The sequence below is a fragment of the Gracilinanus agilis genome, chromosome 4 (genome assembly GCF_016433145.1).
Source record: "Gracilinanus agilis isolate LMUSP501 chromosome 4, AgileGrace, whole genome shotgun sequence".
Taxonomy (NCBI): Eukaryota; Metazoa; Chordata; class Mammalia; order Didelphimorphia; family Didelphidae; genus Gracilinanus; species Gracilinanus agilis.
In genome coordinates this window covers 161,617,073-161,644,485 of record NC_058133.1, presented here as the reverse complement: position 1 = coordinate 161,644,485, position 27,413 = coordinate 161,617,073, and the positions used below count along the sequence as shown (strand labels likewise).

Genomic DNA, 27,413 nt, shown 5'->3' with positions numbered 1-27,413 from the left:
ATGAAATAAGTTAAATAAAAATCATAAAAATTTATGAATTAAAAAATTCTCAGGAGTCCATAGACTTCACTAGATTGCCAAAGGGCTGGGTTGCAAGACACAAAAAGGGTTTAAGAATCACTTGTTTAGACCAAAATAGATGCACAACCTATGAAAGGTCACACCATAAGAAAGTTAGAAGAGAACCAGATGAGTTACCTTTCACAGCAATGGCTAGAGGGTGAATTTTTAATTAAATAAAAGGCAGAGACCACAAATAAGAAAATAGATAATTTTGATTACATAAAACTAAAAACTCTGTGGGTACAAAATCATGTAACTAAGAATGGAAGTTAATGACTTCCTAGTGAAATGGATAAAAGTGTTAATTTGAAATTAAGAAAATGTGGGAACAAACTGTAACGATAGTGGTCTTACTACTTAAGTGACTTGTGAGCAAGTTAACTTCTCTGGATCTTGGCTTTCTCATCTATAAAATGAAGGGTTTGTATATAATAACCTGTAAAGTTCCTTTTGCTACTAAGTCTATGATCCTCCAATTAAAATACAAACTAAAACCCTTTGTATTAAATAACCCTGATATTCATGTTTTATAGGGAATTAACACAAGTATTAATACAAAATCATGAGCTATTCCCTAATGGCTAAGAGGCCAAACAAATTAGACTATTAACAATAATGAAAAATCACTCTAGATTACTATTTCTAAGATAAATCAAGATAACTCTGAAGTTTGATCTTATATCCAGCAAACTGGCAAACACGACAAAAGATGAGAAAAGATAAGAACATCAATACTTTGATGAAGCTGTGAACTGGTTCAACTATTCTAGAAAACAATTTGGAATTTTGCTAAAAATGTCATCAAAATGTTCATATCCTTTTGACTCAGACATCCCTTTGCTAACTACACACCCAAAGGAGATCAAAAACAGGAAGATGGGGCAGCTAGGTGGCTCAATGGATCGAGAGCCAGGCCTAGAGATGGGAGGTCCTGGGTTCAAATCTGACCTCAGATACTTCCTAGCTGTGTGACCTTGGGTAAGTCACTTAACCCCCATTGCCTAGCCCTTACCACTCTTCTGCCTTGGAACCAAATTCCAAGGCAGAAGAGTGGTAAGGGTTTTAAAAAAAAAAAAAAAGAAGAAGAAAGGTCCCATACACACACATATACATACACTATTAAGTATTCAGAGTAGTACTTTTTTTGTGGTAACCAAGTATTGGAAAGAATTGGGGAATGGCTAAATACGTTGTGGAACCTGACTAGAACAGAATATTACTGAGATATGTTAAGGAACAATAAATAATTTCAGAAAGCATGGAATAATTTACATGGGACTCATTTGATGGTTGCTTAGTTTTACTCTACTGCTTTTTCTCCTTATTTATTCTTTGCTAAAAGAGGCACAGTTCAGTGAGTATGGTTGGGGGAAGTGTTCCATTTTGAAAATGTGCTCCAGGCAACTTTCTAAGGGAGGTACCAATCAGCACTGAAAGAGATAATCTCCTTACCAGTTCTTTATGCCAACAAACCACAATTCTAGTACCCATCCCTTCAGCACTGCATACAGTATACTTAACATAGTAGAGATTAATAAATATTTGTTGAATGAATCCCTAACTTAATAAGAGCTAGGGAAGATGAAGGTGGATCTAGAGAAGTATGTGATGAACCAAGCTAATCAAGTAGTAAATTTACTTTATTAAATGTAAGAAATAAAACTTAGGAACAGGAACAGTGTCAAAGGGTAAATCAATATGAAAATGTTTCTTTTTTGAGAATCAGCTAGATCTTTCAGAACAGAACTCGGTCCCCTAGGCAAAAAAAGGACATTTACCTTTCTATGGAACAAGGAAATGGGATTCAGTTCAAAGGTCCAAGTAAACATAGTCAGTCCCATGTGGTGGTTGAGGGTCAAGTGGGGTTAAGGGCAGATATACCATACCAGAATATTTTTCTCTCTGAGGGGGGACAGAAAGAGAAGAGTACAGCGACAAGAATGAATGGTTGATTCTTTGCTCTGTAGAATCTTCATTCTCCTCTTGGCAGATCTTAGTCAAGGAGGGAATTGGGTGGGGGTGCAGGGTGAAGTGATGATTTACTGAGATAGGCCAACTATCATCCAAATAACAATTAACCACGAAAAAACTAAGGGTTGCAAAGGAATCAGTATTAAGTCATATATATCTCAAATGGCCACAGCCAGGAAGGATAGGAAGCGGGAAATGGAAGTAAGGAAACTTGGGTGGGGAAAGGTTAGAAATGAAGATACAAACAAATAAGAACATGGAGGACATTCTCTGGGAAGAACCATCAGTAGCAAAATGGTTCTATACCTCATCTCTACTCAGTATAGAGCCTCAGCGGAACTGCAGAGGACTGATTCTTAGACCAATCACATCTTTGCCAATTTCTGTCACCTATGAAAGAGAACAAAGAAAAAAAAAACTAGTAAGACAGAGAGAAGTTTAGAGCATCCAAGGATGAGGGGGTCAAAAAGATATTTATGTGGGTCTGAGAAGCCCCAAAACATATATGATGTTCCATTTTATTCAGTAAAGATGGACTCAGAATCCTTTATTCGCTGTCATGGAACAGTAGGGCAGATCAGAAAATAGAAATCTCTGTCCCTGAGGAATCCCCTTAGAAAGTACTTACTGTGGTGACACGGCAGATCTGGCCCTGAAATTCAGGACAATAACAAGCTCCACTGAGTGGACACTTCTCCACTGGCTTGCCACGGTAAATAGGTCGATAGGATGCAGCACAGATGTCAAAAGGGTTGTGCATGTCATAATTGAGTTGGTAGGCATCTGTTGGGTTCTTCTCACAAGCAGACAAGATCTTTCGAGTCTAAGGGAATGTTTGAAGAGAGGAAAGGTGGTGGTTCACAGAAGATCCTACCACCATTCCCTAGCTTGCTTTAGCAGTTTTTTGCCCCTTGTTACAGTGAGAAGAGCCCCCATCCATTTAAAGTTTCCTTTTATAGATGGTCCAGAACTATGACTAGTATGGCAGGTACTAAGAAGTTTAAGTCACCTTCTCAGGGTCACATGGCTAGTATGTATCAAAGAAGGGACCTGAACCTAGGGTCATTCTGACTCTGACTCTCTTTGTACTATGCAAGCTGCTACTCTAAACAATACATATCCCCAAGTTTCACAGGGTGAGGGGATACCTGTTCTTCTTGTTTTGTGCTCAGATATTAGATACTTTTGATCCACAGAGCTTTATAAACTGTATATTTCATCTCAGCCAGGGGAAGCCATGACTTTTTCATTGAACTGATGGGAACACTGTTATTTGGATGAGGGATGGAATACACACACACACATTATAGATACAGACATATTACACAAACATATGTTTTTTTAATTTAGGAAGAGGGGTTGCTATGGAATCCTGCAGAAACTGGGGGTATGTAATCTTCCTGCTGGCCCCATGTCTTTCCTTTTACCTCTGGATGGGTAAGTCTATTTTTTCCTCAAACTCCAGAGCCAAAGAAGTACCCAGTGAAGACTTGTCTGCTTCCATAGTACCTATTGTGGGGGCAGAGATCCTAGGGTTTCTCTTTCTGAACTAACACCAATTTCCCCTCTATCTGTCTAAGAAAGTGCTGATTACCTGTTGGGACACCTCAGGCTTGGGTCCCAGCTCTAATAGGCGCCGTGCAAAGGTAGCAGCTGTCTTGAAGTTCTTGAGTTTAAAGAAGAGATTAAGAGCTGTTCGAAGCACCAGGATCATATGCACAGGCTGCAAATTGGAGTGGGTGAAGTAAGCTGCCATCTGATGGGGGAAGGGAGAACGTAATTAGTGCTCAAGTTCTGGCAGCCTGAAGGTTTCCACATCAGGTTGGTGCTATAAAAATTAAGAGTTTAGTGTGAGGCTATGACCTAAGTTTGTCAACAGAAGGACTAAGTAGAAGGTACTCCAGAAAGAGAGACCTTGTGACTTGAATAAAAAGGAGAGCTGTTCCAGCTCAACCAATCTTATTTCCTAGTGACCCTGGATGAACAAACATGTGAAGATGGAGCCCCATTACCAAGCTATGGTGAAAGCAGATCACATAAAGAACCCAGGCCTGGTGAGAGGGCCTATAGTTCTCACCTCGCAGATGCGCTTCTGCTGTTCTAGGCTTTCTTTAGGTAACTTCTTTCTCTCAATTTCCATGGACAAACCCACAATGTACTCACGACAGATGGCAATGAGCTGCTGGGCCTAAGAAAAGAGGCCAAAAATGGCACAGTCAGGGCCCAGAAGAGAAGGTATGAAGAGGACCAAGAGGTCACAACACTTCTTACCTCAGCTATTTCTTGCTTATTGTCTACTACAAGGAGTGGAACACTAAGCAGGATAGAACGGAATTTCTCCACTGCCTCCTCAAACTTGCCCGCTGTAGTGAGCTGGTAGCACAGTTGCAGGCGCTGGATCAGGTCATTAAGCTTCAGCCCCACAGCTGGCACACCATTCTTCAGCCCTGCATCCTTCCTGGAAAGAGGAGGATGAGGAAAGGAAGATGATAGTAAGGGCTAGATAAAGGACATCACCTACTTTGTCAGTGCCCTAATAGCTGGTGAGAACATTGTCAAGGGGAATGAATATTTTAAATCGCAACTTTTTGCTGGCATTGATTCAAGGACAAATCTGGCTTTGTCACTAGCCAACTTGTGGGCTTTGAAGCTGAAATCTTGTTATTTTCAACATTTACTCTATTATTTGGAGAGCAAGGGGAGAATAGGTCCTTACCAATTGCGGTTTGGGTAACCATACATAGTAGGTAGGCATGGCAGGGCTTGGTATGTGGTCCGGCCCCGGGCATATGTCTGGAGAAATAACTGCTTATAGGGACCAAACTGGGTTACCCCAACCTGGTCATGAAGGAGCTGTAGGGAGAAGAAAAAAATTTGTGAAAAACCTGTAAAGTAAACCAGGCTACTTTTACTCAGTTTACAGTATAAAAATGTGTTTTTGAAAAGGTAATTATTCCACTGATAATGAACTAGAAAGAAGAAAGAAAAGAAGGAAGGGGAATTGAGAGGAACTTCTATTAAACAGTGGGTCAATTAGAGATAATGGGGAGAGGAGGAGGGAATCAGATGGATGGAAAGAGGCTTATATATTCAAGGGAAAAGAGAGAGGACAGCTTTTATAGCATCGAGATAAATGCCTTGAGTTTCCTAGGGGTCCTAGATGAGTTAAGCTGGAAGTTACCCTGAGAGGACTTACCCGCATAGCTGTCTCAAAGGAGCCTGCCAGGATGTGGTCAACTGGCAGCTGGGAATTATTGCACCAGATCTGATAGGGAAAAATAAATGCCTTAGCAACTAGATGACATAGTGAGGAGAGTGCTGGACTTTCAAGTCAGGAAGATTTGAATTCAAATCCTGCCAAAGACATAACTGTGAATAAGTCATAACCTCTTTCTACTTCAGTTTCCTCATCTATAAAATGACAATGCTGAACTCAAAAAGCATCTAAGGTCCCTAATAGTTCTAAGTATGGATTCTGTGATCTTATGGAGGTGAAAAGCTCATTACATATTTTCTTCTCTTACCTCATACCCCTTCAAGTTTTACCAGACTCATTTCTCACCAAAGACATATATTAGCTAGGTCAGAAAGAGAGCAACACCCAAGGGAAAAAAATCAGAATTATGTGTAGAGATAGAAAGAACATCAGTGGCCAGCTAATCTAATCTATGCCTGGAAAAAAAAATACTTTATATCCTTCTACAAGTAGTTATTCAATCTTTATTTGCAAATCCCTGGTAAAGGAGCACCTACTACATAAGGAAGTACCTTTTATTTTTGAATAGTTCTGTAAAAAAGTTTCATTACAATAAGTTTCAATTTGCTTCTTTGCAATTTCAATACACTGTTCACAATTCTGTTTTCTGGAGCCTAGAAGAACAAGTCTAATTCCTCCTCCAATACTTGAAGAATATTAATGTGCTCATTCCCATGTCCCATCCCCTAAAACTTCTCTCCTCCAGATGAAACAGCCCCAATTCCTTCAACCAATTTTCACTTGGTTGCCCTTTTAGGGACAACAATCAGTTTTTTAATGATTATCCTAAAATGTGATACCCAGCACTAAAGACAATATTCCAGTTGTGGCCTAACTAGGGATGAATACAATATGATTATCACCACTTAATTCTTGGCTATGCCCTCATTATGACCTACGATTGTATTAGTATTCTTTTTTTTTTTTGGTTTAAATATTTTATTTTTTTAGAAAAATTTTCCATGGTTACATGATTCTTGTTTTTACTTTCCCCTTCAACCCCTTTCATCCCCCTGTATTAATATTCTTTTTTTTTTTGTTTGTTTGTTTTTTTAAACCCTTGTACTTCGGTGTATTGTCTCATAGGTGGAAGATTGGTAAGGGTGGGCAATGGGGGTCAAGTGACTTGCCCAGGGTCACACAGCTGGGAAGTGGCTAAGGCCGGGTTTGAACCTAGGACCTCCTGTCTCTAGGCCTGACTCTCACTCCACTGAGCTACCCAGCTGCCCCTGTATTAATAGTCTTGACAGATGGAATCACACTGCTAATTCTTGTTAAGCTTGCAGTGCACTAAAACTCCCAAATCTTTCTTGAACCAACTACTTAGTAATGCCTTCTGAAACTCATTTTTTGAAACTGTTATCCCTATGAAATTTGATTTAAATAGATAAAACCCAGTATCCTATCCTGTCAAGACCCTTTAGAATACTGTCATGTTAATTAACATGTTCTCATCTATGTCTTTAGCTAAATCAATGGTAAAATATTAAACACAAAGTGCAAAGTCTAGCTCCCTGGGAGTGTCTACTCCAGAATCTGAGTCCAGCTATTATTCAACCACCTCCAAAGCTACCTAATTTGACTATTGCTTAGCTCACATCTCTGCACATGTTCCACAAGAATAGTATGAATTATTTTATCAAACATTTTGCTAAGACCTAGGCAGTTCGTTGCTACAGCATTCCCCTAACTGACCAGCTTAGTAACCTTGTTAAAAAAAGGAAATAAGTTATTCTGCCATGACACATTTTTGATAAAATCATATTGGCTCTTTGTGATCACTTCTGCCTTTAATATATTAACTATCTTACCTTAGAATAAAAGAAATAAAAGTTAAGTGCTGTTTTCTTCACTTTTTTGAAAACTATTGTTTTCTTTTTTCTGTGCCTACAGCACCTCTCCAGGTGATACCCTTCCAAACAGCACTAACACCTGGTAGTTCTTTGAGGACCTGAGATGACTTAAACCCAACAAAGGTGGCTAGGGTTCTATTACTATCTTACTATCTTCTTTTTATCTTAGGTATCAACACCCTAGTACCTATATATCCATGTCAATTCAATAAACATGTTTAAGTGCCTACTATGTGCCAAGCATTGTGCAGACCTCACTTCCCTATAGACAAGTAGGTGAAGTAGTGCATATAGCATTGAGCCTGGAGTTGGGAAGGAGTTCAAATCTGGCCTCAGACATTTTCTTAGCTATGTGATCTTGAGTAAATCTCTTAATTTATTCCAGTTTCTTGGGAATAATAATAGCACCTACCTCTAAGAACAGTGCCTGGTACACATGAGGTACTTAATAAATGCTTGTTCCCTTCTTCTACTTACCTGAGTGGGACTTGTTCCCTTGGTGGGGGGGACAAAGAACCCATCTTCAGCACCTCCAGCTGCCCCAGGAGAAATATCCTGCAAAGTAAAAGAATTCCCTAACTTGGCTTTTTTATCCCTTTCCTCTGAGGAATCCAAAGCACAGGAACTGCTGTTGTCTCAAGCCCCCACACCCAGTAAAATGAATAAGATTTGTCTAAAGTCATGGAACCAGGATGAGAATCTAAAAACTAACTCACAGAAGAAAACTATTTAACATTTTCTTAATGTGGGCCCTTACCGACACCATCTTATCCCGCCAAAAAAAGATCAGATGAAGCCCAAATAGAAGCTACCAAAGGATAGAAATCCCAGATTGCCATCCTTTGGGAGACTTCAGTTTGTGCCACATCCCCTTCTGAGCAATGCACAAAAGCAGGAATGAAACTCTCCATACTAGTTCAGGTGGGAGTTCCAAGTCTTCCTCCACATCCCAGCCACCTCCTTCTTCCTGTCCTTTAGCAAGCACTTCATCGCCAAAACCCTCTGATGCTTCCACAAAGCCATCTGTAAGGAAAATCCAAGTTTCTGTTGGCCTTCAATAAATGTACAGCCATAGTCTTGGGAAAGCAGAACTCTATAGGTTAAGTTGGCCCTCAGTCTGGAAATCTTCAGATTGTCCCTCTATGTTCCTATCCAACAGCCCCCTCAATCCCTTCATCTGTTTCACTGGCTTTCCCTTGTTCAAACCTTCATCCAGTTGCAGCTCTGCATCTTCTCCCCAGCCTTCAGTGCCAACAGTATCAATGTCAATGTCAGCGGCTAGTGCGCCTCCTTTTCCTGCAAGGATAGGAAAGAGAGGTCACACAACTAAGGGAACAAGAAGGTTCTGACTCTCCAACAGATGATTTTTTAAATCTTGTTTATTCCTTACAATATTCCAGCATAACATATATAGGAAGGGTTCAGCAACTCTTCAGAAGGAATACCCAGGGTTCTGTTGTTTTCTCTTTTGGTATTTGGGGGAAAAAGGGGATTGTATATTAATTCTTGAAAGTTGGGAGCTATTATTGTGCTGAACATTGCAGTCAGGTCATAATAAGGACAGAAGGAGCTGTAATAGAACCAGCCTATATGCATCTGAAAATTAGTCTTTGGGCCAAATATACTACTTCCTTATGGTCTTTCAGTTCTCTCTGAAATCTAGCCTAAATCTGTCTTACTACAATTCAAATCCATTAAAGATGTTAGCTACTCTTTACAGATTGATATTTTTATTCTGTGTTCCTTCAGCTTTCCCTGTAGGTGATTCAATCTTAAATTTAACTTTTATCTCTACACATCATATGTAGCCCTTCTATTACTTCCACTCTCTTTTCTAAGTTTCCCATGTCTTTTTGTGAATAAAAACCAGCATTCTTCTCAGACCCCCCCTCCCCCTTCTCTTCCCTACTATATTATTACCCACATTATATAGATAGAATTCTGAGTGGAAAAAGGCCCTTGAGCAAGAAAGCTTGAGTATCATTTTTTTTGTATATACTTGGTCTGAAGGATCAGAAAAGAACCCTTCCTCTATATGTTATGCTGGATTCTTTACTGGAGGCTCTAAGTATTTTATAATCAATGTCCTGGGAACAGATCAATCTGTTCCTAGCTAGAAGGCAGAACAAGGGAAAAGATGTCCTTTGACTACATCTAACTACAGGTTTGTCTTATCAAGGTGAGGATAAGGATAAAGTGAGGTGGAAGTTATGGTTCTTATAGCATACCAGGGTTTTAGTTCTCAAGAACAGACAGAATGATAGCTCAAATGCTTAAATAAAGAAGGTGGGAAAATGGTAACTGCCATTTTAAAAATCCATACAATAGAGTGTGAAGCAGATGAAGCTGCATTTTAAGGCAGTGTCGTAGTACAGGCAGCTTTTCAGAGAGCTCCAGAGGCTGCGTACTTCATAGGAGTCCACTCAAAAAAAGGGCAGATGGAGCCAAAGTAAAGGATAGAGTGCTGACAGTACCCACTGAGTTCTACCCTCTACAATTAATCAATCAATAAACACTTATTAAGCACCTGTTATGTAGATGGTAGATGTATACTTACCCTTACTAGCAATAGAACCCTCAAAGAAGCCTTTGGAAACAGTTAACAGGGGCCAGTTTGTGTCCAATGGCATGATGGGTGCAGGTGGCTGGAGTAGCCTGGCATTGGGGTCAATGTCTGGAATCTAAAGGGTGATCAAGAATAGTCACAAAGTTGTAAAGAACAAAGGGAAAATGTCTGGGGTCCTCTCTGATCACTGATGTTACCCTCAACCTTCTGGAAACCATGTGGGAAAGATAGAGATTTATAGACCAATGTCCCTATGAGAAGCTCACATTCCCCCTGATTTAGACCAAAGGAACCCAATCTGGGACTTACTGTCTCCTTCTCTGGGTCAAATGTCTCCTTGAGGCTCTCTGCTTCCTCATCCAGACCATGAGTAGCAGCTGTAAGGTAGGCCAGAGATTCTGTGGAAGAAACAGATCTCAATTCCAGACATCTACTCTATTTTAACCCGAGTATCAGTGTTCTATTTAGTGAGATCCTTTTCAGTTTCTGGTTTCTTAAGAAGTGAAAGCTCCTTTTGGAAGAATGAGGTGTGGAAGGTTCTGAGGGGAGGAAAAGCATAGGTCTAGGGGAGAAGCAGACCCATTATTACCTTCTCTACCAGTTGATTCCTAAATTACTATTCTAACCTGTGGCTGGTTCTAGTCTCCTAATCTCATCCCCTTCCTTCTAGCTTGCTAGGACATCACAACCCAACAGACCCAGTAATGTGAATGATGTCCCCCTTGGTACATCAGGTGGTAAAAGTAATAGCGGATGGATAAAGCAGAAATTATTCTTGATCTGAGAGACTTAAAGGAAGCATATGAATCCAAATCCCTGACCATAATAGATAAGTATAATGGAATGGAAAGCATATGGCTCTTTAAGATTCTAAAGGACTGAAAGGTATTTTAAACTCACTCTGCCCACAATTCTTCAGGATGCGCACACGTTCTGAAACATCACCCAGGTACAGAGCATTCTGGTAATGGCCACTCATGTCTTTTCTGATCTCAGCTGTACAATAGAAGAAACATCAGATCATGGCCCTTTCTTTTTCTCCCTCCTCCTCCATAAACCCTCTTTCCATCCCTGGCTTTAGGGGCCTCACCAATCTTCATCATCTTGCGAAGTTTCTCAAGGTTGCCAGTGATGAGATAAAGGAAGGAAAGCTTATCAAAGTTCTTGGTACGTTGGTAGCACATCTCCACAATCTGATGGTTTCCCTGGAGTAGGGCCACTTCTCCTAGCTTTTCCCAGCAATTCTTATCATCTAGGGCTTTGGCTGCTTCTAGGGCAATCTGAGGATATCCGAAGAGACAAAATTGAGTGCCAAGAGTGACTGTTGCTGTCTTTGGTACTCTAACGGGTAAGATTTCAAGTAAATTTGCTGGGATACTGGCATGCTTTGATTTGTAATGTAATCAGACTCCAACAGTTCCTTGTATAGTTTTTCAACAAATTATTCAACAAAATGGTATCAGAAAAGCTGTGGGACTCCATGGAATCAGTTCTAGCTTAGCTCTACCCTGTTGTCTGAATGTCATATTATTAGGTCCTTAAAGGTGAGTCACCTGAGGTCTCATTTGTTTTAGTTGGATCTGAGTCTCTGACCCCATTTGAGGTTTTCTTGGCAAAGGTATTGCAATGGTTTGTCATTTCCTTCTCCAACTCATTTTACAGATGAGGAAACTAAGGCAAAGAGGGTTAAGTGACTTAAGATCATACAACTAGTGTCTGAGGCTAGATTTGAACTCAGGTCTTCCTGATTCCAGGATCAGCACTCTATCTGTGGGAAGCCAATAAGAGAATAGATAAAAATCGGAGACTCCTCTTTTGACCCCTTTTGTGATCCTTGTGATTTCTTGTTGAAAAGTATTGTGGCCTTATTGAAGAGCTTTAGGTTCCTAGTGGGCCAGCATTTAAAAGATTAACACTCTCCGCCTTTGGCCAGGAATGCAGCTGCCTGGTATAGCCAAGGCCAAAACCTTAGCAGGGGCAATTCAACCCTGAGAAAAATATTCCCCAACTTGGCTTTCTGATAAGAGCTCAGTCAAAATTCAGCCTTGGCCTTGGTCTGTTCTGAAGCCAATGAGACCTTTTGTATTTTGATATGACATAATTTGTAACTTCTGTGCATTTGCAAAGTTTTTTTGGGGGGGGGATTCTTTTGTGTGAAATGAGTCTTGAAATATATATAATAAACTTCATGCTCCTGGAGTCAGAGCTGGAAGCATGAGCTAAAAGATCTCAGTGTCCATTAATTCCTTATCAACTAAACTGTCCTTATCAGATTATCAGAGGTGATAAAGAGATCTCGAGATCTATCCACTGAACAAGAATAAAAAGGAGACTATTCAGAGTTGAATAGATATGATTACTCTTTCATATCATCATGACATTTCATTGGACTGTTTTCAAAGAGGCATTTTATTAACTCCTTTCTCTCTCAGCAATCACAGCAATGAATACTGGGATTTGTTCTCTATTTTGACTATCTGTTCCTGTCTTGGGAGTAATATAGTGAAAATAGAAATATGACAGGTTATGAGATACTCAGATAAGGATACTAAAGATAAGGAAAGGTAGGCGTCAAAGAGGAAGCAAATATATTGATGAGATAGTTTATCATTTATAAACCCTAAACTACATTTAAGGACTTTCACTTACAAACTCAGGACCAATTATCTAATTCTTCAAATACCAAACCATGCCCTGTTATTCCAAGAGACTGGTGGCTTTACCTCAATGTTTCCACATTCCAGGGCCAGACTGAATCGAGTCTTCTCATCCTTAACAAAGTGCAGTGCCACTTCAGGATAGCCCTTCTTCTGAAGATAGGCAATGATGGACTGGCCCACCAACTTGGCATTCCTCACCATGTGCAGTACCTACAGGTAGGTGTGTGTGTGGGTGGACAGAGATGGTGGTGAAGTCTACTCAGAAGAGAAGTAGCAATTCTTGCATTTTCTGTTACTCAAAGATATTCCCTCTCCCCCCAGGCCTTTTTTCCATTGTACCTCATCATATTTCCTGTTGATTAAGGCTAGTTTGAATTTAAACTCAGTGGGATCAATGGTAAGCACTCGTGGGCGACATTCCCGATCAAGGCAGTACACATTGTTGCCTTTCACCCGTGTGACATAGATTGGCAAATCAAGGGTACGAATTATCCCATGGTCCCTGAAGGTGGGAAGAGAGGAATAAAAAACAGCTATAAGTACCTGTGGAGACAGGGCAAACAAGGGGCTCCAACTCCTTATTACACTGCTAAATCCTATCCAGCTATTCTTAATCTGATAATTGCTACCTGAGTTGATGAGGAAAGGACTCATAACATGAGGATGATACCTGCTGATATTTTTAATTTTACTTTTTCATGTAGTGTGCAAATGGAATCAGCTCACCCCATTCATAGTTAAAACTCTAGCCACCAGAGATAATGTTATCCCACCTCCCTGAGTGGGGAAGGGAGATTAGTTACCTATACATGACAATAAGTAACAAATCAAGAACAAGGGACTGCCCTTGGGCAGTCCAAAACAGTGTTGAGACTGACATTGTCCACTTGAAATTAGAGGTGGGTGCAGGAAGTGACGAAAGCGGCTGGTAACTTCCTGTGAGGAGTTGGTGCTTTGAACTTGGGGTAGAAGGATCTCTGGTGAGACCTCAGATGGCTTCCCTCTGAACTGTCACGTGGGTAAGTTAGGCTGACTTCCCTTCGCCTCTCTTGGTGTTCTAGAATATCTACCCTCAAGGCGGCTTCTTTGACTCTCTAATTGTCAAGGCCTTGTGGCCAGTAACCTTGTTTGTTTAGCTCTAAATCTGTCCATTTCTCTCTCTCTCTATCTCCCTACCTTCAACCTTCCTAATTGTAAATAAACTACAATAAAAGTCATCCTGACTTGGGCCTATTTTTAATTATGGAATCAATCTAAATCTGATTGATTCCTGGCGACCACACCTTATATTATATTATATATATATATATATATGTACATATATATACATATATATACATATATATATATATATATAAAATTTCCCTTCTTACAGTAGAATGAAGGTAAAATAGGGAAACTGGGTTTTCCTTCAGAAAAAAATTATTGTTAGAGGTGGGAGATAGATAAAAGAAATTGCATGCATTGTTAGACTCTTAAAATATAGGTTAGTTTTACTAAACTGCTTTTTTTTTTTATTTTGTCAAAGGGATGATTCTCTGGGGAGGGAAAGGGAAAAAGATATGGTTGAAAAATGATGATATAAAAGAAGATATTGGGGATAGAGGAATGTTATATAATTATAGGTGTAGAGGAAGTCACTGGTGAGCAAAATGGATTGCTTTTTCAGAGAATGAAGCTGACCACTGGATTTGGCAAAAAGATATCTCCAAGTCTCTTGAGGAATGAGACAATGGTCTTAATTATACCTAAGATAGTTCAGTCTTTTCAGAAAAACACTTTCTCCTAAAAGGAGAACTTACCCAGTAGTGACAGCATATTTGATGTGGTTGCTGGTGGTATAGATAAACACACCACTTTCATCCCAGGCTCCACTCTTGACACGAATATTCTCATGGATGTTACAAAGTGATTCTAGTTTACGATTGCAGATCATGATGGCTATGAGAATCAGAGAGCAAGAGATATAATGAGTACCCAGCTGGAACAGGAAGGGAAGTACAAGTAGATGAAGGATCCTGCTCTGAGTTAATCCTTACCATGCTTGGCTAGCAGGGCTACATGGGACATATCTGCTGACCAAATGACATATTTCACTTTGGAAATTTTCACTGATGCCAGAGTTCTAGAAGGAAAGGGGAGATAACAGAATGAGAGAGATGTCATCCCTTTATCCCAGGACACAACCTAGACCCTTTTGTTCTTCAGGGGACCAAAGGAATTGGGATAATTACCGCTTCTGTTGTACATCAAAAAGTGTAATGGAATCAGCATCTCGAAGTAGCAGGTTCCCTGTGCCTGCATAAAAGATCTCATCACAATTGGGGACCTGCACTTTCTTGGTGATTTCATTCTTCAAGTTCTTGATCAGAAGCTGAATTGAAAATGAAAGGATGAGGCATTCAGTGTACAAAAAGAATGTGGTAAGGCTCCTTTCTGAGTAGCTAATTTCTTTGCTTTAATTAGTCTTTTCATTCCATAAATCTTATGCTGACAAGAGCTCAAGATTTGTTACTAGGTGGGAGGTCCTAGGTTCAATCTGGCCTCAAGACACTTCCTAGCTGTGTGACCCTGGGCAAGTCACTTAACTCCCATTGCCTAGCCCTTACTGCTCTTCTGCCTTAGAACTAGTACACAGTATTGATTCTAAGACAGAAAGTAAGAGTTAAAAAAAAAATCTGTTACTAGTTAAGAGTATTTTTTTTTCTAATTTTTTTTTTTAAACCCTTAACTTCTGTGTATTGACTTATAGGTGGAAGAGTGGTAAGGGTAGGCAATGGGGGTCAAGTGACTTGCCCAGGGTCACAGAGCTGGGAAGTGTCTGAGGCCGGATTTGAACCTAGGACCTCCCATCTCTAGGCCTGGCTCTCAATCCACTGAGCTACCCAGCTGCCCCCTAAGAGTATTTTTATATCACCTCAACACTAACTTCTTCTAGTCCTTTCCTCAGTGGGGCATTCAGAGAAGATTGGCCAAAGATTATATCAAAGAAACCTGAAATCTGCAGTGTTGGCATCATAAATATGCAACTGATCTTAATATCTAATGGCAGAGGGGCAGCTAGGTGGTGAGGGATCTGAGTTCAAATCTAGCCTAAGATATTTCCTAGCTGTGTGACCTGGGCAAGTCACTTCACCCCCATTGCCTAGCTCTTGCCCTAGCCAGAAAGTTAAGGGTTAAAAAAAAAAAACCTACAGGGAGAAAGATAATACTGCTTGCTGATTACTTCAGTTTCCTAATAGCGCATAGTGGTAAGAGAGACATTTAAAGTATAGTAGGCTGGAGTTTATTATAAACCTCAGGGTAAAACATCTTTCTTAATCAGTATTAAAGGAGAGGCACATTTTATTATAGACCACAATTTTTCAAACTCTGTGGCTTTTTGTTACTGTAAAGAGCACCTTATTTTAGAACTTAGTCCTGAAGTGAAGTAACTATGATCTCAATTGTCAATCTCAATAGGAAAGGAAAGATATTAATAAACCAATTCTGCTTATTCCATACCACTCAACTGAACTCTAACAAAAAGATCTGTCATAACTCACCGAATGCATACGATCTAGAACAGCAAACCGATTTCGGGCAACCCATACAGCTGTCAGACCAGAAGACCGTTTCCCTTCAGGGGCTAGAGAGAACAAGATTGGGGGTAGAGGGGGAGGGGTTAGGAAAGAGGGACATGTGGTGAGCCACTGGCAGGTGACAGAGTCAGGTGCTATGGAATTGCCAGTCCTGCTGGCTGCCATCTTGGCTATGCCAGCTCAGCTGCTTCCTAACTAATTCAGTCATAACCCGAGGCTATTGATGAGTGACTTTTCCCCACCATTTTTCTCCAAATGCCAGTACCAGTCCCCCAATCCTCTTTCCCTAGGCCAAGTGGCTGCCTGTCAGCCAATGCCATGTGCTGGCAAAAGGGCTGCTTGTCCCGGGAGACAGAATACTCTGTCAAGCTAACGAGCAGGGCCTTCCTGGCCAAGCTGTGGCACAGTGAGGGGTCTGTCGGTGGCCCAGGGCCCCCTACTGATAGGCCGCTAAACAAGCTGGAGGAGAGGCAGAGCCCTCTCCCTAGCTCGCAGCTGTTCTACTGCTTTTAACATGTAAATGCAGGCCTCCTTGTGGAGTCCTGTGGGACTGGGTGCAGAACTCTGAGAGCATTCTGAGGGGAGTTCTTAATAAGGAAGGTATACAATTAGTACAAATCCAACCACTGCTATTAGCCCTTAGAAGACTTATAAAACTTCACCATATCATATTTTACTTTTACCAGTTGAATATTGAAACTAGCCCCTATTGTCTGGGCACTCAGTATGAGGAAAAACAGAAGGATGCATTGTAATGCTCCTTTATCCAACAGTAACAGGAGATAATATGGCAGAACGTATTGACCAACATACCAACTGGCCTGGCCTAAATTTCTCAAACACCTGGGGTGTCTGGCTATTTACAAGGCTAATTATTATTGTAGCCAACACTCCATTACCAGGAGCTTGTGATCCACTGTGTGGATTATCCAAGTCTTTTACTTCTCCTCCTCTTTTCTTCTGCTGCCCATCTTTGGGCTGTTTCTTTGCTAATTAATAATCCCATCTTTTTCCTCCAGGATAAGCAAGGAAAAGGAAGAGGTAAGAAGACAAAACTAAAACTCTTCAATTTTTCATAAGCAGTTGAACAATCCTGAGAGGAAAAATAAGTTAGATTAGAGAGAAGGCTCCTCTATGATTAAAAGAAATTCTAGAAGGATCCCTAAATATCCATCACTGAGGTCTCTGATTCTATCCATTTTTGTATCATCTACACTTTGGTGGTCTTGTGAAACTTATGGTCCCCTTCTCAGAGAACAGTTTAAAAAAGAAAGTTCCTAATGGAAGGAAGTGCTAAATTTCAGTTACAAGTTAGTAAAACAAGTTCACATTCCCTGTTGTGACCTAATAGGTCCTTATGGTCTCTGTCACCATCCACCACAGAGCTGGCTTTAATAGAAAGAGCAACAGCAGTAGCAATGCCACAGAACAGAGCAATAGTCCCAACAAAGAGGACACACCCCAACAATTTAAACTATCAATGAACAAAAAAAAGTTCCTCTGGAACCTGCTAGTAGGGGTCAAGAAATGAAGACCTAAGGTCTTGCTGGCTCCTGCAGGATGTATAGGAAGGACCACAGGAAGAGAAGTGTGAATAGGAATCAGAACCACTCCAATAATCAGCAACGTCAGCAAATTCTGACAGGAAGGCCATTTGCAGTGGGGTAGGAATGATGGAGGAGGCAGCAGGGTCTCAGCTGGATCCTGAGATCCCAGGTGGGGCTTGGGGCTGTTAACAGCCACATCTTTCTGACATGTGAGGGGAGGCAAATTGGAGCTGGAAGTGGATCGAAGAGCATAAATCCCCAGCCCCAGGGTGACACATTCCCAGATTGGAATCACATTTTTAAATAAATGAAACTACCAGGGTGAAAGTCATCTCAGCTGACAATAAACCAGGAGAGCACACTGTGCTGAAAGGGAAAATGGAGAGTTTCTAATAACCAAATTATAAAATATATATATCTAGCTAGGGTAATAAAATGTGGGAGGAACATGAATTTTTCACAATGTCTATGCCTATGATGCAGTTGTCAACAGCACCTGCCAAAAAGCATGAGCAATGTGGATATGATCTGGGAAAGGAAGGTGGAGGACTTGAGGAGAGATGATGTGAGTTAGGGGTGGAGCTGGAATGAGTAGAGCAGCTGAACACTTACCATCAGGATTCTGAGAGTCAGCATCCTTAGGAATGGTATATAAGTCATAGGTGCTATTTTCTAGGTTGCTGGCTCTCTGCAAAAGAGGGTAGTGAAATTGTTAAGGAAGAGAATAGCAAAGCTCTTCAATCTAACCTCCCCCTGACCCCAAAATTTTCTTTTACAACCATGTAACCATGTAATACTCTGAATATCTGATTTTAACATAGCCAGTCCCTCCTCTTTTTGAGATATGTAAAGAATGTACATATAAGCAGGGTTTATAGGAGCCTTTTCCAAAAAATGTTCACATATACATAATACCACTCATCTTCCTCAAACCCTGAAAACTTAGGATAACCATAGGCATTACTCTTTTTCTTTTTTTCAATTTTACAGATTATCAAGTTGAAAGATAGACGGGAAAAGAATCTTTCCCAAATTTCAGAGAAAAATGCCTGACTGCAGGTAATTTGTTCTGCTCCCTTAGAGTGCTATTACTCCTGCTTCTGGTATTCTTCAGTGAACTGGAAAAAAAAAAACAAAAAACAAAAAACAAAAAAAACCCAACAGATGTTTACTTAAAAGAGAAACTGCCATTGAAGAATTGGTCATCTTTTAAAAATGGGGATTGGAGGAAGAAGAAAAATTAGCAATTGAGACCACGAATCAAAAGTAGAATAGGAACACTGGTCTCATTTTCTTAATTTGGCAGCAGGGGAATATTGGGAATTGTTTTTTTTTTTTTTTTAATTTCACTGCAATATGGACTGCAAGAAGCAGAGATGGTTACATGGAGACTCTAAAAGTACCTCCACTTAAAAGGCCTATTAGTCACCTGACCCACTCTTTTAGGTGATCCAAAAAGGATCAAATTAACTGCTTCCTGGGTTAAGAGCAATACATTGTTAAACACTATCAATTCAAAAGAAAAGTGTCCCTTTGAAAATCTAGGACAGTTTATACTTCAAAGGACTATAAGAATGAATTCGCCATTCTTGAAGTATATGTCATTTAACAATCTTTTACCCATGATAATGGAACTATACCTGATTTGAGTCTACTGACATTTGCTAGACTAATCCTCAAGAGAACATTAACTTTTTTTTTACTTAAAAGACTCATAGCTTTCAGTTTTTTTTAAATTAATTAATTTAGAACTTTCCCCATCGTTACAGGATTCATAGTCTTTTCCTCCCCTCATCCCATCCCACTCCCATAGCTGATGCACAATTCCACTGGGTTTTACATCTGTCATTGATCAAGACCTATTTCCATACTATTGATATTTGCACTAGGATGATCGTTTAGAATCTACATCCCCAATCATATCCCCATCAACCCATGTGATCAAGCAGTTGTTTTTCTTCTGTGTTTCTACACACACACAGTTCTTCCTTTGAATGTGGATAGTGAAGAACATTAACTTTAAAAATCTAAGCTAATACCTAAGGTTACTCAAAACTCTTGTTACCATTGGAAAGAAAGTATTTAAATCCTGGATGCTCTGAGGCAGGGGTCAGCAACCTTTTTGGCCGTGAGAGCCATAAATGCCACATGTTTTAAAATGTAATTTCGTGAGAGCCGTACAGTGCTCACAGTGCTGCTCCTGTAACAGTGCCTGAAAAAAAATTGACTTTATGGCTCTTGCAAAAAGAGCCAGATATGGCTCGAGAGCCATATGTTGCCGACCCCTGCTCTGAGGTTTAAGAACCCACCTCAATGGTGATTACTCACTGTGCACAGCAAGACTGCATTCTCTGCTGGGTTATATGACATATTGAATACTGGAAATTTGGAACCACTAGGAGGATAAAAAGAAGAAATTGTGAAGAAACATCAGAATAGAATTCAGAGAATTCAGCCTTTGGATTTTTACATTTCTTTCAAAATTATGTTCACTTTTTTCCTACCTTATCTAACTTGAGTCTTTTATTCTAAGTAAAAAGCTTTTTGAAACAAACCCAGTACACCAAGTCAGTGAATAGAAGGTGATGGCAACAACTGGGAAAGGACAGGCTGTAGGGGAGTAGGATCAACCTTACTGAAATCCAAATTCCTACACACAATTACAATTGACACCACAGAGCAACACGACTTTGATTTGTCTCTGGCAGTTTTCTCTAGTTCCTTGGAACATTTATATCAACCCAACTTTTATTACAGCAATACTGGCAGAGGACAACAAACCTTCCATGCCAAGGTTTGTCACCATGAATGTTTCAGCATCCTGATGCAGCTGGCTTTCCAAGAGGACAGTGCCTTCTGCTAGGAGTCCCAGAGGTTATCATATCATCTGTGTACTCTAGTTTGAGGTACTATATATATTTTCCTGCTGGGCAGTAGAAGAATGAGGGAGAAGAATGTGTACCAAACAAATACAAATGCACCTTCCCCTCAGATGACATTCAACTCTTTAATTTATCTCCCAGTCTGACCTGGGATGATCCAATCTAAGGTGAATGTGGTACCACTAAATTGGGATACTCTATTAAAAGAAAATTTCCCTTGTTATGGATAAGAACAGATAGATGAGTCAAGACCCTGGTAAAAGAATTCTTTATCCCAGGATTCATTAACTCATAGAGAAGACCCACTCCCAAGGCTACCTAAAGCTATCCTCCTGGGTAGCAATAAGAAGATCCAAACTGTGATATGAATGAAAAAAATCCCAAATGCTATTTAAAGAAACCTCAGATGAAAGGCCTGAGGGGATCTGTTTTATTATAGCTTTAAGAAGACAGAAGAATTTAAGCCAGACTTACCTCCTCAACTGCATGACAGCAACATCTTTAGAGCTGTTAAAATCTAGCTGGCGCAAGAATCGATCTTTGACGTAGTGTAGCATGTTTCCATGAACGGCATAAGCTGGTCGCTCCCGCTCCAGTTTAAAAACAATCATGCCACCATCATGACCTAGGTGGAAGGAGAAAGAATGGTTAGCTGTGCTCAGAGACAAAGCTAAGGAACAGACAAGGTTAGAGAAAGGCTTAAGACTTGGTAGGATGTGGGGTTGAGAGGAGGTTCAAACTAGAATGAGAAAGTCAAGCAAGTCTGTTGAATGTTTGCAGAACAGAAAAAGATTCAGAATCACAGACTTAAAGAGTTAGAAGAGAGCTCGAAGAACAATCTAAACTACTGTAGAGATGCAAGAATTCATTCAACTTCCTCTTTTCTTTATAGACATGGAGGACTAAGGATGCAGGAAACTTGGAAATGGTATATAGGTCATAGTTGCTATCTTCTACGTTGCTGGTTCTATACATTCATGGACTTAAATGACAAGAATGGCTCTGCATGGGGGAGGTGAGTGATATATTTTGAAATGAAGGTGATTAAAAAAAAAAACCCCAAATGATATCAATACTTTATTTTGGTAAAAATATACAACATTCACCTATATAACTATACAACATTCACCACATATAAAGATCCAGTGATTATTTGAGGCTAGGAAGATCCCTTTACCTTCTTTATTCCTATTTGTGTGCTGAATACCACTGGAGGAAGCCAAACAACTTTGTTGTCTAGGTCTACTGTTATAAATTTTTCAGTTTTTCTAAACTGTGTCCTTGCTTTTGCATAACAATCTTTTTATTCTTCCTTATTTACTCCCTATCTTCCTCCACAGAGAAGCTGTTCAAAATCTCACATTCTCTGCTCATACCATCTCATGCCACTTCCTCTTTGAAGAGGACCTCACTCTATATTTTATTAAGAAAACAGAGGCTAAGAGTTTCCTCTTCTCCCCAACTCTATACTTCAAATGCCTTTAATCTCATCCTACATTTTGCTCCTCTTTTCTCTAGTCTCTGATGAGGAGGTAGTCTTTTGCTAAGGCAATCTCATTATATCCCTGATAGAAGTTTCCCATTTTTCTTCAATAAGTGATGTTTCCATTAGTCCCTCTCTTTAATCTCCATTTTCCTTATACACTGGTTTGGATTTGCCCTTATCTTAAAAAACATCAATTTTATATTGCTACACTCTTAAATTACTGTCCTATATCTCACCAAACTCCTAGAGAAAGTCATCTATACTCTGTCTCTACTTCCTTACCTCCTACTCACTTAAACCCTAAAATTTGGCTTTAAACCCTACACCCTCACTGAAACCATTCTATGGTTAACAATGATCTCTTAATTGCTAAATCCAACAGCCTTTCCTCAAATTTTATTCTTCTTGACTTCAATCTACTTTTGACACTATTGACCATCTGAGAATCACAGAATTTTAGAATTAGAAGAACCTTAATAGTCATCTAGTTTAATCCACAAGTGAAAGAAATTCTCCACTATAATATGACAAATGGTTGATCAGCCATTACTTGAAGACCAGCATGGACTCACCATCCTTCTAGGTGTTCCATTCCACTTTTGGATAGCTTTCATTGTTAGAAAGTTTCCCCCTCACATTAAGCTTAAATTTGCATTTTTGCAGCTTCTACTCACTGTCCCTTTGGGGCCAAATAGAATAAGTCTAACCCTTCTCCATGACAGAACTTCAAATACTTGAAGACAGCTATCATATCTCTCTAGTCTTTTCTAAGTTAAATGTGCCCACTACCTTCAACCTTTCATCATATGAAATGGACTCAAACCCTCCTGTTGACACTAGCTTATCAATGTCCTTCTTAAGCCATGGTGCCCAGAATTGAACATAATACTCCAAATGGGAGCAGAGTACAATTAGACTATCATCTCCCTAATTTTTGGATGCTATGCCCCTCTTAAAATAGCACAAAATTTTACTATTTTTTGGGTGCTGCCACAACATACTGTTGACTCATATGGAGCTTACAATCCACTAAAACCTTAAGATCTTTTTTTCAGAAAAAACAAACAACTGTTATCTATGTCTTCTTCATGGACTTAAGTGCCTTAAATTTATCCTGACTGAATTTCACCCTATTAGATTCAGTCCAATGCTCTAGCCTGTCAAGATTTGTTTGAATTTTTTATCATCCAGTATGTTAGTTATCCCTCTCAGCTTTGTGTCATCTGTAAATTTAATGAGCACAACAATCCAAGCACAACTCCCTGGGTTACTTCCTTAGACCCTTCCATGTCATATTGACATCAAACCATTAACATACAACTACTTTTTAAGTCTGGCCATCAAACAAGTTCTGGATCCATTGAACTGTATTATTTAAATTAGGGGGTTTTAATTTGTAGTCCAATAATTTGTTTTTAATATTTTGATAAATATAATTACAAATAACTGTAATTCTATATATCATATATATATATATGTATATTTTACATTTTACACATTTAAGAATATTTTTAGAAGGGTCCACAGGTTTTACCAGATTGCCAAAAAGGTCCACGCCTCTCCCAAAATTAATGTAACTGTCTTTTCCACATGAACATCATGAAATGCTTTATCAAAAATTTTGCTAAAATCTAGGTAAAAAATATTGATAGCATTTCCCCAACCTATAAGTTTAGTAATCTTACTAATCTTGTAGATTCTCTTCTCTTTCCATCTTTTCCTGTATAGTTCCTGCCCTCCAGTTAATACTACTCTCTCCTGCTTCTCATCCTACCTGATTATTCCTTTTCAATCTCTTTTGCTGGCAGCTCAGCTCCCTCATATGCCTCTATATAGAGGACCTCAGCGTCCTTTCCCCTTTACTTGTATTCTCTTGATGACATCATCACTCCTCTAAGGTCAATGATCATTTTTATGCAGATGACTTTCAAATGTACTCATTTCCTTTCTGAGCTTCAGTTTCATATCACCAGTTACCTACTGGACATCTCCATGTGGATTTTCTCTCATAAGTATTACAAATTCAACAAATCCAAGATAGGACTCATAACTTTTCCCCTAAACTCACTTTTCTTTCTAACTTTATTTTTGTGGCAGGCAACCTTTGATCTTCTAGTCATGTAGGTTTTCACATCAGAGTCACTTGCAAAGTAAAATATTCCTTTTAAACTTTTAAAATAATTCTTTTACCTATGACTCTCTAACAGTACAGTTCTCAAGAGTCATCCTTAACTCTTCTTTTTCCCTCCAAGTTTCGCAATTTCTATTTTGTGTGTGATATGCCTGGCAAACAGGTGGTCATTCAGTCTTTGCTTGAAGACCTTCGGTTATGGGGAACTCACCATGCCTTAAGGCAATCCTTTCCATGTTAAGATTGCTTTGTTAGGAATTTTTTTTTCCTAACAAGCCTTAACTTGTCTTTTTGCAATTTCCAATCATACTGCTCTTGGAGGTTAGGTAGGATAAGTGTAATCTCTCCTCAACATGACAGTCCTTCAAATAGTTGAAGAAAATTATCATATCCCCTTCACTTCATCTCTCCTCCCAGCAATACTTATATTCTCCAATTTAAAAAGCTCTAAGTTCTTTCAACTGATCTTGATATGATATGACATGACCTCTAAGCCCTAGTTGGTTAAGAAAAATATGAAAAAACTTGATAATTTCTACTAGTGTTTTCCACTCTCATAAGGAGACATAGCCTCTTACTACTTTTCCCTATTGGTCTGAGAAAACTATACATGTGTAGTTTCATATTCTCAGGGCCAGGGATCAGCATTGGATAGGCTCTAGAAAGAGAAAGCTTGTGATCTGTCAGTGAAATTCAGAGTAGGTAGGTCTCTGAGAAAAGAGAGCATCTTTTCTCCAAAAATATTGGAGAAAAAAAGAAACTAGAAATCTAACCAACTGACTGAGAATCTTGCTCTCTCCTAAGTCAACCTCATGTACATCTCCTTAAAAAGTGATAGAGAATAACTCTGCTCTATTCTAGACCCTGAGGCACAATTAGGAAGGAGGAAAAAAGGACTCTTACCTGCAGCAAAGAGGTTGAGGTTGGGATGGGCAGCGAGGACCCAGAAACGGTCATGATCTCTACGAAAGGTCTGAACTCCAGTCCTATTTATAAATTGGAAAAGAGGGGGGAAAAAATGGAAAAATAATCATCAGTTCCCCAGGAATCTTCAATCTGAAAGACAACAAATTAAAGGAGGGAATCAAGCCATGCCAAGAGAAGATAACCAAGAATGCTGGACTTGGAATCAGTAAGACCTGGCTCAAATCCTGCCTTGAACACTAACTGTGTGACACTGGGGAAGTTATTTAACCTTTATGAACCCATTTTCTTACCTGCAAAATGAGAGTTGGATTCAGTGACCTCTAAGGCTATAATGATAACTGATCAATACCTACCCCATCAAGAGACTATAATGTTCTTCAGTTTCCTCATCTCAAGCATGTTTCTGATTTCCTCACTTCTTGAACTTACCATATTAGCAAGGAGAAAAAAAAATTTTGTTTGAATTTAGAGGAATAAAGGTTGGGAGATCCCCATTTGATTGGTAGAGTGGAATGAATAGCTTATCAATGTATCTTCAAACTTGTACAGTTCTTGGTTTGATTTTCAAAATACTAAAGATAATGGACACACGAAAAACTAGTATGTTTAAAGAGAAAAGAGTGGACCTTACTACCTTCCTCCACTCTTTCTTAGGCTTATAACAATTTTATTCCTAGTATTAAGCTCACCACAAACTACCTTACCATTTTTTTTTTAAAACTCTTAACTTCTGTGTATTGATTCTTAGGTGGAAGAGTGGTAAGGGTGGGCAATGGGGGTCAAGTGACTTGCCCAGGGTCACGCAACTGGGAAGTGTCTGAGGCCGGATTTGAACCTAGGACCTCTCGTCTCTAGGCCTGACTCTCAATCCACTGAGCTACCCAGCTGCCCCCTACCTTACCGTTTTGACATATCCCACACCCGGATACTTTTATCTTCGGAATTACTAAGGATGAGTTCTTGGCGAGGGTGGAAGACAGCACAGGAGACATTGTTGTAGTGACCTCGGCAAGTATCTACTTCCCAAGCCTTAGATTCTGGTAAGAAGAAAGGAAGAATGAGGTTGCCAGAAGTACCCCTCTCATTTTGTACTGTCACTGAATTTGGCTATGTGGTAGTGAACTGCTCTCAACCAAATGCTCAGCATCAGCAAAAACAACAACAACAAACAACTCTCTAAGAGTGGGTTTTAAAGATCAAGGTACTTCTTCCCTTCAATAATTTCAAATTTCTTTCAACTTCTCTTTTAAAAATTGCTCTTCTTATTCAAACTCCACGATGCCAGAACAATATTTTTAAAAGAAAGGGGAAAGGCCAGCTTCTGTGCCTCAGAATTAATATGAAGAACATGATTTCACAAGAAGCTTATGCCCTTCTTACCTACAGATGGTAGGAGTACATGTCACAAGTCTGGGTTTCCTAGTACCCAGGAGTGGAGTGACCTACTCACCATTCATACGCCAAATCTTTACTTGACGGTCATCTGCCCCAGATACAATGAGAGGCATAGTAGGGTGGAAGGCAGCCCAGTTAACTCCACGATCATGGCCCTATGTAGAAATCATATAGGAATGAATCTTTTAACATAGTTTTGCACCTTGTGACACTTTGCCCACAGTACATCAATGACTCATGCTAGATGACGGAAAAAGATTCTAGTGTCACTGATTTTACTCCTGTGGATAAAATCCTGGAATCATAGTTCTCTAAAATTATGAACTCAATATCACCATTTCAAGTTGTTCAATATTACCAATTACATGCATGCCATCTCCTTTTCTATGTTTGGAATGTACTCCTTCCTTATCTTTATTTCCCACAATCCTTATCTCCCCTTCATGACTCAAGTGATAGCTACTCTGTGAAGCTTTCCCTGACATTTTCTTACTTCTCAGTTATCTACTATCTTTCAATTCCTTAAAGCTAGGGGTCATTTTTTTTTAATCTTCATATTTTTTTAGCTGAATTATTCAGATTTTAATTTTTACATGTAAAATGTTGTTTCCGTAACTAAATCGTAAGCTTTTCAGGGACAGGGACCATGTCTATTCCTTATTTGTATTTCCCTAATTCAACTATGAACTGTACCTATTTGTAGAGAGAAAGTGGTATTTTATAAATATTTATTTAAAAACTGATTAGATCTCTTGTAAGAGGCTTGAAAAAAGGCTTAATTCTGTGATGACAAGTGAAAACTATGATCCAGTCTCTTCCTTCTTCTCTTTAGATACACACAATGAAATAACTATGCTTGAGACCAATATGGTCACTTAATCCCTTTCTGGGGAACCTATGCCTAACCACAGATTCTAGAAACAGTACCTCCAAAACGTGTTTTACGACTGCATCCGTTGTCCCAAAGAGATCAACCCCTGTTATTCCCCTCACATCTGACTCCACAGCTCCAGGGGAAAGGTTCTTCTTCCTCAGACCTTTGAGGCATGAAGAGTAGGCATGGGAGAAGCAAACATAATATTACCAAAATGTAAA

At 39.5% G+C, this 27,413-nt stretch overlaps 1 protein-coding gene across 2 annotated transcripts in view; it reads right to left on the bottom strand.

Moving 5' to 3' along the window:
- Positions 1-1,685: 1,685 nt before the first annotated feature.
- Positions 1,686-27,413, bottom strand: part of COPA (COPI coat complex subunit alpha) — a 42,262-nt gene continuing 16,534 nt past the window's right edge. The window contains exons 7-33 of one of the 2 annotated variants that reach the window (XM_044676531.1): positions 27,246-27,355; positions 26,374-26,473; positions 25,825-25,960; positions 24,900-24,982; positions 20,854-21,004; positions 19,826-19,892; positions 18,110-18,185; positions 15,915-15,997; positions 14,604-14,743; positions 14,409-14,494; positions 14,172-14,337; positions 12,709-12,871; positions 12,433-12,579; positions 10,800-10,989; positions 10,610-10,705; positions 10,019-10,107; positions 9,701-9,824; positions 8,350-8,439; positions 8,057-8,166; positions 7,621-7,698; positions 5,231-5,299; positions 4,751-4,887; positions 4,306-4,492; positions 4,112-4,222; positions 3,629-3,790; positions 2,663-2,857; positions 1,686-2,424 (exon numbers count right to left, since the gene is read on the bottom strand). In XM_044676531.1, coding sequence (XP_044532466.1) covers positions 2,365-2,424; positions 2,663-2,857; positions 3,629-3,790; positions 4,112-4,222; positions 4,306-4,492; positions 4,751-4,887; positions 5,231-5,299; positions 7,621-7,698; positions 8,057-8,166; positions 8,350-8,439; positions 9,701-9,824; positions 10,019-10,107; positions 10,610-10,705; positions 10,800-10,989; positions 12,433-12,579; positions 12,709-12,871; positions 14,172-14,337; positions 14,409-14,494; positions 14,604-14,743; positions 15,915-15,997; positions 18,110-18,185; positions 19,826-19,892; positions 20,854-21,004; positions 24,900-24,982; positions 25,825-25,960; positions 26,374-26,473; positions 27,246-27,355 — 3,206 coding nt within the window. In that variant the 3' untranslated portion in view covers positions 1,686-2,364. The remainder of the gene's footprint in view (positions 2,425-2,662; positions 2,858-3,628; positions 3,791-4,111; positions 4,223-4,305; positions 4,493-4,750; positions 4,888-5,230; positions 5,300-7,620; positions 7,699-8,056; positions 8,167-8,349; positions 8,440-9,700; positions 9,825-10,018; positions 10,108-10,609; positions 10,706-10,799; positions 10,990-12,432; positions 12,580-12,708; positions 12,872-14,171; positions 14,338-14,408; positions 14,495-14,603; positions 14,744-15,914; positions 15,998-18,109; positions 18,186-19,825; positions 19,893-20,853; positions 21,005-24,899; positions 24,983-25,824; positions 25,961-26,373; positions 26,474-27,245; positions 27,356-27,413) is intronic. The other variant, XM_044676532.1, reaches the window with a different exon arrangement.